The sequence below is a fragment of the Vitis riparia genome, chromosome 13 (assembly GCF_004353265.1).
Source record: "Vitis riparia cultivar Riparia Gloire de Montpellier isolate 1030 chromosome 13, EGFV_Vit.rip_1.0, whole genome shotgun sequence".
Classification (NCBI taxonomy): Eukaryota; Viridiplantae; Streptophyta; class Magnoliopsida; order Vitales; family Vitaceae; genus Vitis; species Vitis riparia.
Window position 1 is genome coordinate 9,729,122 of NC_048443.1, and position 13,314 is coordinate 9,742,435.

Genomic DNA, 13,314 nt, shown 5'->3' on the forward strand with positions numbered 1-13,314 from the left:
ATAAGAATGTACTCACAACGTACCTGGAACTAGTAGAAACCCATTACCCATCTTGATTATTATTTTGCATATTTCCAAATAAATAAATTTCCCCAAAAATTCAATCCTAACATTTTCTCATCCAACATCAATTTTTCGGTAGTTTCCGCCATTTTCTTGGAAACCAAATAAGCTAAATCTTTGATGGGTCTTCCTCACTTGCATCCATGGCAAATTCTCTCTAATCTACAACACCCACTACTCCATCACTTTCTACTAATTTTTCTTCATACTTTTTTTGTTTGGTTTGTGAGAAAAATAGTCACATAGAAGAAAGTTGCAACCCATTTGGATTTTCCTGAGAAAATAGCTTTTGGATTACAATAGGAGTGAGTTGTGTTTTTATTGAAGAAACTATGTTAGAGAATGCTATATTATATTCTATAAGGAAGAATCTCCCAAAAATCCTAACATAAAGAGACCAAAATCCATTGGTATTTGGACAAATATTGAACAAAGACAATCCACCAAAAAATAAAAACAAAAACAAAAAAATCACCCTTCTTTATCCGAGTTTATATCCAATCTTAAAAGATAATCCACCAAAAAATTAGTTTCTTAGGTGAAAACCCCTTGACATGCATTCATTCATTTCCAATGTCTCTTTTAGAATTTACTACAAAGAAAATAAAAGGCATAAAACTTTAATAAAGTTAAAGCTAAAAACACAACATAAAATGAAAGGAAAAAAAAAAACCAACTTTTTAGATTTCTCAAAGATCAAAACAATAATAAAAAAGTTACAAACTTTGTTTACCATTTCTAAGTTTTTCTAATGGCTAAATGAAGATAATTGATAAAAGGGTGAGTGGGTTGACAAAGTACCGGAAAACGATGTGAAGAGTGAAGAGATTTACGAGTGAGAAGAAACTCTTAGTTTTGGTTTTGTGGTTCTGTGCGTCATCAAGAGTAATAAGTTTGCTGGAAAGTTTATAATCTCAATGTTCTTAAGTTTGACAAACTAAAAATATTAATAATACTAATTTAAAAAAAATCACTTTTATATTAAGTTTTTTCAAGCCAAAAGTTCTAAGCTTTTTTGATGTTGAGAGATGTTTTTCATAAAGTTATAAAAAAATAGATAGATTCTATTAAATTTACTTTCATATTTTATTTGTTTAATTTAAAATTATATTATTTTTAAAGTTCCTTTAATTTAATTCTAAAATCAAATAACTTTTTTTTTTATTATGTTTTTATCATCATTTTTTTCAAGATGCATATTTTATGGTTTGCTTGGATGAACTTTTTTAAGTGGACTTTGAAAATTTGAAATTTCATTTTAATAAAATAAATTACTATTGATATGTATTTTCATATTACATAATTTTATACTAACAGTACAACAATGCCTCTATATCCTTATATCACTTTATAAAGGAACATCAATTTGTCATTTTTAAAATTTTTAATGTCTTATAACATGGCTTTATTAATGAAATTTCTTATAAGTTAATACTTCCACCATTGGAAGAAAGAAATAAAAATTTAAAATTAATAAAATATAAAAAATATATATATAAAAATCTATCTAAAAAAAGAAAAAAAAATGGAAGTTTAAATAAAATGAGTTATTTACATTGAAAACAACTAACATTAATTTTTTAAAAATACAATATTTTCTAAATATATTTCTATCCATAAAATTTCAGTTAACTAAAAGCATTATTTTTGTTAGATGTCTAGTAAATATGAGTTTACAAAAGAAAAAAGTAATTAGAAATTGAGAAATAAGATTGAATTGAATAACTATGAATTAATAGGTAATATTAATGATGATAAAATTTCATAATTAAAAACTATGACAACTAAATATTTTTCTAAATAAAAAACTTTTGAACTTTAAAAAAAAATGTTTGAGTAACTATGAAAAGGAAAACTTTCTAATATAATTAGATAATGTTTATCATTAGTTTCAAATCTCTGATTTTCTATACCGAATGTATAGATTATATAACTCATCTTATTATCATCTTGACAAAAAAAAAAATTATTTGATAATGAGATTTGCATTGTCTTTTATATGAAACTTATTATTAACAATAAATAAGTTAATTAGATCTTAATTGTTAATAGTTTTATCTTGTTACTTAAAATTTAGTTACTACTTTTATTGTTATTTTAAATACAATAAGAATTATTTATTGTATATAAAATCAAAATTTCTTTTAATTTACTTAACCCACACTTGCATTTAAATTTTTTATCGAATAGTATTAAATTGAGCCAATATTTTTATACTAATATACTAAACTATATTTTACTTCTTATCAAAGCATTGATAGTGAGAAAATAAAGGCTAATCTTAAATGAGAAAAATACAACAAATTTAAGCACAAGAGAAGCAAATATAAAGAGATAGAGCTAGAGAAATCAAATTCAGATTTTATAGTGGTTCGACACTTCCTTGCCTACATCCACTCTTCTCAAACTCCTAACTGGGTGAGGGTTTCACTAACTTGAAGCTTCAACCAAACTACTTATCACCTTTACACTTGGATTCCGGCTCCAATGGGTTCTTACACAATCTCTTTAAATTTCAACTCACTTGGAGTTTTAACACTCAATTTACAGATATGAATCTCTCAATCTAGCTCAAAAAAGGCTCAAATACAACTCAAGGCTAGGATGAATCACAAAAGGTGCACTAAAGGATATGCAAATGAGATTTAATGCACCAAGAAAAGAAATGAGAGCTTTGAAGGCAAGAACAAGTGGGTAGACAAATAAATGCAAGTGATCTCTTGCTCATAAATGAAGTGGAGCTCTCTATTTATAGGTTTCTAACCTTGGGAGCCAAAAAAAGTAAAAAAAGCAGCCTCAACCGGTCAAGCTTGGGGTCGATTGGTTCACTAGCCATTGGAGCATTTAATGCTTTGGTAGGTTATCGTTGCTTCAATCGGACTTCGACCGGACCTTGACTGGAGGTCGACCGGGAAGGAAAGGCTATTGGAAGAAAGAAAGTGTTTTTTGCACTCATCGATCGAGAAGAGGGAACCGGTCAATCGGTACCCTATCCGGTTGAGCCGGTTGGGCAGTGCCTTGACTGGTTCATCTTTTTTGGCCCGAAAACCTATCTTTTTCTAGTTTTTTCTCTTCTAACACTTAAGCAAGGTCTTTAGGTAAATTAATATGTCAATTTTAAAGCGATTTCCCTAAGGTTTATTTGATAAAACTCGGGTTTTGATGGAAATGTAACTTTAAAAAATAAACCAAGTTTTTCAAAGATGCATGAAATGATATGTAAAACCTAAATGCACTCATGCATTCATCTTATATTTGTTTCTTATGATTAAAGATCTTCCAAACGTCTTGATCTTGCATCCATTAGGTCCTTTGATGAATTTTCAAATTAATACCTGAGATTCTTAATAATTAAAACCAATTAATAACTTAACCGTGAGTTGTTATCATTAAAACCTGATTAGGAGAACCCTTGGGGGCTAACAAATAGAAATAACGAAATATATGTGTATATGTATATGCATGTATGTATGCATGTATAAGGTCTTCTAAGAAATTATAGTTACAGATAACTTAAAAATCATTTAAAATAAATAACAAACTTTGGTCATGGTCACGTGAACCTATGACCATAGGATCAAAATATCTAAGATAAATTATAACCTTTGGTCATGGTCAATGTGAAATTCGTGACTGTAAATTACATACGATCATGGTTTCACAAAAAACGTGACTAAAACACTCCATCACATCTTTTGCCATGGTTAATGTAACACTCAATGTGACTAAAAATATTAGCGTTAGAATTGCCCTCCACTAAATATACATATAGTCATAGTGTCAAATAAAACCCTAACTAAAACACCCCTTTATCAATTCTTTGGTGACGGTTGATAAAATCATCATGACTAAAAATATTGGTGTCAAATGTTCCCTCAATTTTTTTCCCAAAAAATATAGTCATAGTGTTATCATGGTCGTGACAATATGATATCTCTGGTGACGAGATTTTGTGACCGTGACTAAATATTCATCATTAAAAACCTTTTTTTTTTTTTTTTTTTTGTAGTGAGTTCCTTACCAATGATATAGTGAGAACCATCATGATTGTAGTAGGCTTCACAATAAGGCTAAAAGTCTCTATATAAAACCAACAGTTTGATGAAACCCTTTTGCAATAAGTTTAGTTTTTATATTTGTTAATAGAACCATCTGGATTTTCTTTAACATTGATAACCCATTTGCAACCTATTACTTTTCTACCAGCTAGAAGTTCAACTAGAGACTAGGTATTGTTTCTCAAAAGAGTAGAATATTCATCTATCATGGCCATTTTCCAATTATACTCTATAAAGCTTCATCAACAGATTAAGGCTTTCTATTAACAATATACACTTTTGGTTTGAAGATGCCCATCTTAGATCTAGTGACCATAGAGTGTGTATTCATGGTAGCATTTGGGACAGATGATGATACAATAAGAGCATTAGATTCTTTTCGGTTTTCCAAGTGAGTGTGTATGAAGGGAACAATGACAGGAGGAATAAGAGTAATAGGAAATGTGATGAGTGTGTAGAAATGGAAGACATAGGTTGTACAAAAGAAAGAATTGGTGGTGATTGGCTAAATGAGATAGGTTGAGAAATGGAAGAATGTTGAGATTGAGAGGAAAGAGAAAATGGAAATAGATTTTCATATAGAAGAACATCTCTAGATATGAAAATTCTATCAAAAGGATTTAGACATGTGTAGTCTTCATGAATGAGGCTACATCCTAATAATGTGCATTGTACAGACCGAAAGGTAAGTTTATGGTTGTTATATGGTCTAGTGTTAAGATAACAAGCACAATCAAATATCCTAAGAGCTTTGTAATAAAGAAAATGATTAAAAAGAATTTGTAGATGACACTTATCCTGTTAGATTGGAGAAGATAACCTTTTATGCAATAACACAACAGTTTTGAATGATTCATCCTAATATTTGAAAGACATTGAGGCTCTAGCAAGCAAAGTAAGATCCATTCTTAACATGTCTATGTTTTCTCTCAGTAGTACCATTTTGTTGGTGAGTATGAGGGCAAGAGATTTTATAAATAATGTCATTTGTAGTAAGGTAATTAGTAAAAGAACGAAATTCACTTTCCCAATCAGATTCCAAGCATTTAATTTTAAATCCTAACTATAATTTAGCTTGAGCCTAGAAATTTTGAAAAGTTTGAAAAAAATCTAATTTGTTTATCAAAAGATAGATCCAAGTATACATAAAGAAGGTATCAATAAAACTAATATAGCACCTTAGCCATTGGATGATTGAATAGGTAATGGTCCCCATAAATCTGAGTGTACTAGTTATAGGGATTCCTAATATTCAGAGATGAAAGTAAGTGTTAGGAACCTAATATTACTCCGTTCCCATGCCCTATATCTCATAGGGTGCATGCATCTATCCCTAGGCATCTCTAAATCCATCGTAGCGGAAACATATGACTATAAAAACCATTATTAGATATAGATCTAGAGATATAGTATTCATACTTATGATTTGAATGTTCCTAGATCAAAATCCATCTAATGAAGAAAAAACTTGAATAGCCTGGAGATCTCGTACACCTAAGATATTCCGTTCGATGACTCAAACCACAATCTTGACACTTTAAAGTATGAGTAATAGAAGAGAGGAAGCTTTGGATTTCTCTCTCTCTCTCTCTCTCTAGAGGTGGAAGATGACTAATTGAAAGTCATGCATAATCTTTAACCTATAAGAGGGGTATTTATAAGGTTGCCCTCTAAGCTTAAGTCACTTGAGCTCATCAAGGCTTGGATCACTTAATCTGGCCCAAAACTGAGTCCTAATTGATTAATTAACCATATAAGGTCATCTACTTAATTAATTAGCCCAATCCAAAGACCTTGTTCATTATTCATTGTGCAACTTTACGTAATTACCAAAACACCTTTATGCACAAGAATGAACCTAGAGCTAATCTGACCCTCATGAACATCATGGTATATGAGTTCAAAGCGGAGACCACTAAAACCCATAGGAATACTGGATCCCTCATAATCCAATTTTGAAGTTGAATCAACGCTTCACTAAAGAGAATCAATTGCATTCCAATACCTTATGTAAATAACAATGACATAAAGCTTAGGTCTATGACATACTATCCACTACATGCAAACTCCTCATGAACTGATGTTTGTAATCTAACAAGTTAGTGTTATCAACTATCAAGATTACCTCTCAAATCCTTGAATTACAGATTTTACTTATTATGTGATCAACTGACATACTCTAACTCTAAGAAGTATATATCAAATTTCACTAAAGGAATTACTGTGACCATATATTTCATAATCACATGTCTTTTGGATCACCTAAGAGGACACACTATCTCAATCCCATAAGATGTCATGATATCTTTATTGAGAATACTTGTTGTCACTAGCCTCCATCAACAGTAACTTAATCCATGTGGATGTATGACCACTTTAAGATCTCACCCATAGTTCAAAACCTCTTATTGATTTTGGCATAGATTCAATATCTTCTCAAGGTTGAGAGTCTATGCAGTATAGTAGCTTGGTGAATCATGACAATTTATGGTCTTGCATCATGATTCATTATAGGTCCTGTCCAATGTGCATCACATACGCTGATGGACTCACCATAGAAAACCCATCCTGACAACCAAGACAAGTCATCCCTCCAATTGGGAGGTGGTGTACTAAAATCTTTATTGGATTGCCTAAATCCATGAACCGACTATAAACAACTCATCTACTTATAAGGAACTGATGACTTGTATTTTTCATGCAACTCCTCATACACCCAAGTCATGTACAATGTAAGAGACATGGATTGAATGTTCAAACTAATGTCAATACACTAAAGGTATATCAAAGGGTAGTTAAGTCTGACTTTGTTACATTATGTCTTACTTTTCAAGGCTTAATCACAATAGTACGAAAGGGAAGCATGTGTTTTTTTACCAAAATAACAAGCTTTACACACCAAATTAGGTAGAGTTTTAATGAATTTGGAAAGTTTACATAGACTCATAACGATTTATACAATTTTAGAAGATGGATGGCCAAGTCTATTATGCCAAAGACTAACTATAGAATTACTATCATGAGGTTTGAAATCTAAAACATGTACAAACACTTAACTGTTTACACTAAGACCATAGAAACTAGGTTGATAAGAAGATTTTTGAAGTTGAATCTATGATGAATCAAATGTATGCGACCATCTTTAAGTTTACCTTCCAAAACCATAGTTTTAGAAACCTAATCTTTGATAAGACAAACATTAGGATAGAATTCAAAAAATACATTGTTGTCTTTAGCAAATTTAAATACACTCAACAAATTATTTTTTATTTCATGAATATGAAAAAGATGATTTAAAGACAAAAATTGAGAAGCGAAAGGGGAGGGAAGAAAAATTGTGAAAAACAATATGTTTAATAGTGAGTCTCATACCATTGCCAACATGAACTTGGCTCATTGCCATGATATGCTGTGTGTTCAACCAAATTATTAGCATTTGCAATCACATGATTTGAGGCACCTAAGTTTGGATACCAGCTGGTATCACAAACGTTTTCTAGTGTAGCCATTAATGCTTGCATATTAGGCTTGTTACCATCCTGACTCTTAAGTTTGAGGTGATCCTTGAAAACCAAAAACAAAACCAAGAGTATGAGGATCTTGAAAGTTAGGATCATATTTGTAGTCTTACTTACCTATCTACAATGTGATTCAACTTCATACAAACTTGACATACCGACTTTTCAGCATTATTGTTCCAAGTATTCTAGGATCTTTTACCACCATTGTTAAAACCACCTATACCAGGAAAACCATCTTTGCCAAAATTGGGGCTAAATTGATTATTTTTAGTAAAACCTTTGTTGTGAGTAAAATTGCCTCTACCAAAGCTATCCAGGCCTTGTGCAACATTAATTGAAGTATTTACAAAGTCTAAACTCCTACTATGTTTCTCAATCTTAGCTTTTTATGCTAAAAAAAAAAAAATTAAACTTCTCCTTTTGAATAATCCTCAGTTTAGGAATTAATTATGATAAAGAATGTGTCATATTCACTAGGTAGTCCATTCGTAATAGCATCAATGTGATATTTTACAGAGAGATTTACACTAACAAGAACAGGCAAATCAACAAAACTACGAATTTTAAGTAGATATATATTCATACGTAAATATTCCTTTTTGGTGTTCTAAAGCAAGGTTTAGACTATGAGACTTTAGCACGTGTTTGAGAAGCAAAATATACCTCCAATGTCCTCTAAATCTAAAATGCAAAGTTACAATTTACACAACTCATAAGAACTCATTTAGACACAAAAAAAGCCAAGAAACCAAGGGTTGATCTTATTGTTCCCAATCGAGAAAATCCTGATTCACTATTCCATGAGCTTGATCTTTTGAACTTGGACACTTTAATAGCGGATCGTGAACCCTAGTGACAAAATGTTGAAGATTGTAACCACAAATTGTTGAGAAAATTTGTTTTCTCCATATAAAAAAATTATGATTTGCAAGCCTAATTGAGGTTAAATGATTGAACGAAATATGGACGAAATGACTAGAAAAAGAAGATTCTAAGGTTTGTTGTGACTTATCCATTGGTGAAGTTGAGAGCTCTAATATCATATTACAACTAAGAGAATGAAGAAAATGAGAGAGAGAAGAAGAAAAATCTAGAAGAAATATGGAAGAAGAAGAAGAATTTGGAATAAATTTTTGTAATTTTGTTGATTCCCTTATTTGGTATTACAAGACCAATCTACATGTACATGCCCCTACTGTTTTCTTAGACTAACCACTAACAAGCTTACACTTGTGCAATACCATATAACACATTATTATTATTATTATTATTAAAGATTCATGTATATTGAAATTATTCTACATTTTCTATTGTTAAAATAATTTATTTACGAGTGGGGGGTGACTTTTTATTTATGGGTGGGCGAGGAAAGATTCATGTATATTTTTAATTGCGATGTAAAATTCAATTACTTTTAGGCATTAATAAACACTTTCGGCATTTTAGAAATGACTTTCATTCGTACTCAAAGCTAGATCACACTTATTCTAGTGAATGTACTATTAATTATTTATTTATTTTTAATTCACTTGGCTTGGCTTTCACATTCTTTACCATGATGTAGATTATTATAAGACTTGGTGGATAGTTATTTTTTGTATTTAAAGTTTGAATGTGTTTATATATACATCATACTTATTTTATTTGTAATTATACTATATTACATTAAAAATATAAAAATGATAGAAAGGACTTCAACAATCTTTACTTTTTAATCATATTGGATTAACAAATTTATTAATTTTCTTTAATTGTTAAATTTTTTTTTATTGAAGCTCAGGTTCACAAATACTTATTTATATTAAATTAATAATTAATAATTTATTTTATGATTTTTGAACACTTAGTCTGTTTTCGAAAATAGTTATGTAAAACAGTTTTTTGAAAATGTTTTATAATGTTTTATAAAACAGAAATCTATTTGGAAACCTAAAATATTTTAAATCTATTTTTAATATTTTAAAAATAATTTGTATGTCTAGTATTATATTTTTTATTATTATTTATATTTATATAATTATTTTTTTAAACAGCTCTTTAACCAAAAGGGAAAGCAAGAGATATTCTAAAAATAGAAAAAAAAATTTAGAATGTTAAATATATTTATTTATTTATTTTTCTTATTTTAAAAACCAAAAATTATTATTAAAAATAATTACCAAACACACTCCTAATTTTTTAATCACGATACTTAGAACCAAACCTCGATTGGATCCGAAGAAATGGATGTAAGGTTTGACGGGGTTAACCTTCTTCCAAAGCAGCATGAGCAAACATTTATCCAAATGGACTCAATTGGGCCTAAGTCCACCAGAACGGGGGAAAACGGAATTGGGCTTCCTTATTCCGGCCCAAACCCGAAAGATCTAGGGTTTGTGAGAGAGTCCGTGTTTATAAGCCGCAGACGCCCCTACCCAAATCAGTTGCAGCAGCTAGGGTTTACGCCATCTTCCTTCCATCTCCTTGTCGGCTCTGTAACTCTACGGTTAGTCTCTTCCACTCCTTTTCTCTTCTCCTGTTTGTTTCTCGAGAAAGTCCAGTTAATCCCATGCTGAGAAAAGAAAAACCATTTTTGCACGATGTGATGGTTTTTATTGAATCATGAATTGGTTAGTGAAGATGTTGTGTGATAGGGCATTGGAGGTGTTGTTTTTCTTTCTCAGATTGATTTCTTCACCATTGGTGTAATCACTCCACATGGCTTTTTCTTGCTTTTATTTGTACTATTTATTTATAGATTTCTTGCTTTTGCTCAATCGTAGTCATTGTGGTTAGCTTCAGGCAACCGCGAAAGAAAAAACAGGAATCCCTAGATTCTGAATATGTGTCATCGTCTTTACTAAGATGAGAAATTCTGTTAACGGAGTTGCTTGATCTAAGCGTTGTGAAAATTGGCAAATGGATGTTGAAAAAAAAACGTGGATTTAAACTTATTTGTAAGTCATTTCCTTTTCACTTCCTTTTCTTAGGAAGCAAACGGGGCATAAGGATACCGATGCGTAGAATTCCTTTCGTGTCTTTAGATTCTTTTGTGTTCTATGTTTTGTTAACAGATGTTTGTAGCTTAAAAGCGGGGTGAGTTGTTTAACTCATTAATTCGATGGTTTAACAGGTAAGTAATGGTTAAGCATAACAATGTTGTGCCTAATGGGCACTTCAAGAAGCACTGGCAGAACTATGTCAAGACTTGGTTCAACCAACCTGCCCGCAAAACCCGAAGAAGAATTGGTATGGGCTTTTTCTCTTCTAGGTTAACTTGTCCATTTCTTGTCATTGAGTTTCTATACCATTGTGGATTTGAATGGAGTAGGCATAAAATTTGTGGGTTTGCCCTGCACTTGTCTCATGCTTTTATTCAAATCCAACCATTAAATGGGCTCTGTGATTTAGGGTTCATGTTTGATTTTGTCCAGTCTTTTATATTTTGAATATTTGTACCATGTGATGCTATTTTAACTGAGCTTAAATTGGTTTTTCATGAAACCATCTCCAGCTAGACAGAAGAAAGCTGTGAAGATTTTCCCTCGCCCCACTGTTGGACCACTTCGCCCACTTGTTCATGGACAAACTTTGAAGTACAACATGAAAGTCAGAGCTGGCAGGGGGTTCTCTCTGGAAGAGCTCAAGGTGGGAACTTCTCTAGATGATCATTTAGCTTAAGCTGATGTTTGTTAATACAAGTTTAAGTGTCTGAAATGTTTTTTTTTCTGGGTTCTCCTGTATATGAATTCTGTGCTTTGTATAACATTTGCATGTCTTGCTGTGTGTTTTGCTCATCTGATTTACAGTATTTTTCTTTCACTGACCTCATGCAAGATATGTCTTGCCTTTGAACCAACCAGCCCCTAAGGTGGCGGAGCCAAGAATGTGGTCTAGGAGGGGCACATCTGGACCTTTTTTATTTTTTATTTATTTTTTAATCTTATTTGTGAGTGTAGTTCAATAAATATCTTGAATATCCCCAAAAAAACATCATTATATTAGAACTGTAGGACATCCTGGTTGCTATTTTAAATTTCTTTCATTGATTCCGTTAAGATACCAGCTGCAACATACCATCTTACTGGATATTTCTGAAAATTTGTTTAGCTCTGAATTTTTGTTATCTCCTTTTTTATTCTAGTTCCTTTGTTATGATAATGGTGTTAAATATGTATTTTATTGATAACCAGGCAGCAGGCATCCCAAAGAAACTGGCTCCAACCATCGGCATATCGGTTGATCATCGCCGTAAGAACCGTTCTCTAGAGAGCCTTCAAGCAAATGTCCAGAGGTTGAAGACATACAAGGCCAAATTGGTTGTCTTCCCAAGACGTGCTCGCAAATTCAAGGCTGGTCATTTTAACTGGACGAAATGCTTTTGATTAAACAAAAGCTATCCATTTCTGTATGTAAACATCATGTTATTGCTCTCCTTTTGCTGCAGGCTGGTGATTCTGCTCCTGAGGAACTAGGAACAGCTACTCAAGTCCAAGGTCAGTACATGCCCGTTGTGCAAGAGAAGCCAGCTGTGGAGCTTGTGAAGGTCACAGATGAAATGAAATCTTTCAAAGCATATGGCAAGCTCCGTGTCGAGCGAATGAACGAACGCCATGTTGGTGTAAGGATGAAGAAGGCTGCAGAGGCTGAGAAAGAAGACAAGAAATAGAAGTCTAGCCCATGATCAGCTTTAGCAACTGCTGATGGGGGAAAGTCGTTTTGCCTTGGTGGGTCTGACTTATTTGGAAGTATTAGTTTTAGCATTTTCAATTTCAGTTGAGTGTATGAACTATTTTCAAGGATCTTGGTTACAAATTTTGTGTGGATGTTTGCTTTGTCAATTCCTTCCTGAATATTTAAGTATAATTAGGGATTTCCCAAGAATTGAAACTAGCTTTTGCAAAACCATTTATGTGAAGGTGATATCATCTATCATATGTTGTTTAAGTGATGTTAGACGTGATTTATCTCATTTCCTGATGGTAACAGCCCAGAGTTTTCCCTTGCCCCCCAAACATCTGTTCAGCTTGACTTCTCCCATTGTGGGTTCTGAATTTCCCAATCTGGGTCTGATGGTGTAAACTCAGACCGATTACTGCAAATTTTGAGCCAGCCATGAAGTAAATCAAGCTGAATATGACTTGGGTCTTCATGAATTTGCTTATGGTCATCTATATTTATTCAATTCTTCTGATACATGATTTCTCTCTCTCCTTTTTCAGGTCTAAAAAGAGAAGTTTTTTCAAACATTCTGTGTTATCTTCTAGTAACTAATAAAAAGTCTCAGAATGGTCTACACGATACCAACAAGACAAAGGGGGGGCAGGAAAAATAATTTTTTTTATGTTTCTTAGTTTTGTATATAGTTTACTACTTAAGAAATTTCTGGATAGAAAGTAACAACCCTAGGATAATAAACATTTTTTGCATTGCATTTTCAAATGTTTAAAAGTGTATTTTATGTATAAAAATTTAAGGTTTGTTAGGTAAGGTTTTTTAAAATAGCTTTGGAGATTAAAATTTTAAAAATTTTGTTTGGGAATTCATATATAAAAAATAGTTTTGTTGGCTTAGGTGATGTTTATTTTTAATTAAATAGAAAAAAAATCAAAATATTTGACTTTTTTTGTTTAGTTAAAAATAACCTTACGATAGTAAAATTAAATATTTTGACTTATTTTATTCAATAAAAA

The 13,314-nt window shown here is 31.7% G+C and overlaps 1 protein-coding gene across 1 annotated transcript; it reads left to right on the plus strand.

The window, feature by feature from the left end:
- Positions 1 to 10,033: 10,033 nt before the first annotated feature.
- On the plus strand, positions 10,034 to 12,572 carry LOC117929167 (60S ribosomal protein L13-1-like). The gene is made up of 5 exons (XM_034849394.1): positions 10,034 to 10,127; positions 10,755 to 10,870; positions 11,136 to 11,269; positions 11,815 to 11,973; positions 12,069 to 12,572. The coding sequence occupies exons 2-5, from the start codon at positions 10,762 to 10,764 to the stop codon at positions 12,288 to 12,290; spliced, it is 624 nt and encodes a 207-aa protein (XP_034705285.1). The 5' UTR covers positions 10,034 to 10,127; positions 10,755 to 10,761; the 3' UTR covers positions 12,291 to 12,572.
- Positions 12,573 to 13,314: the final 742 nt, after the last annotated feature.

Excerpts from the sequence above, each read along its gene's own strand:
- LOC117929167 (XM_034849394.1), top strand. The coding sequence starts at position 10,762 with ATGGTTAAGCATAACAATGTTGTGCCTAATGGGCACTTCAAGAAGCAC. Across the intron at positions 11,270-11,814 it reads TCTCTCTGGAAGAGCTCAAG|GCAGCAGGCATCCCAAAGAA; the intron begins GTGGGAACTTCT and ends ATTGATAACCAG. Across the intron at positions 11,974-12,068 it reads GACGTGCTCGCAAATTCAAG|GCTGGTGATTCTGCTCCTGA; the intron begins GCTGGTCATTTT and ends CTTTTGCTGCAG.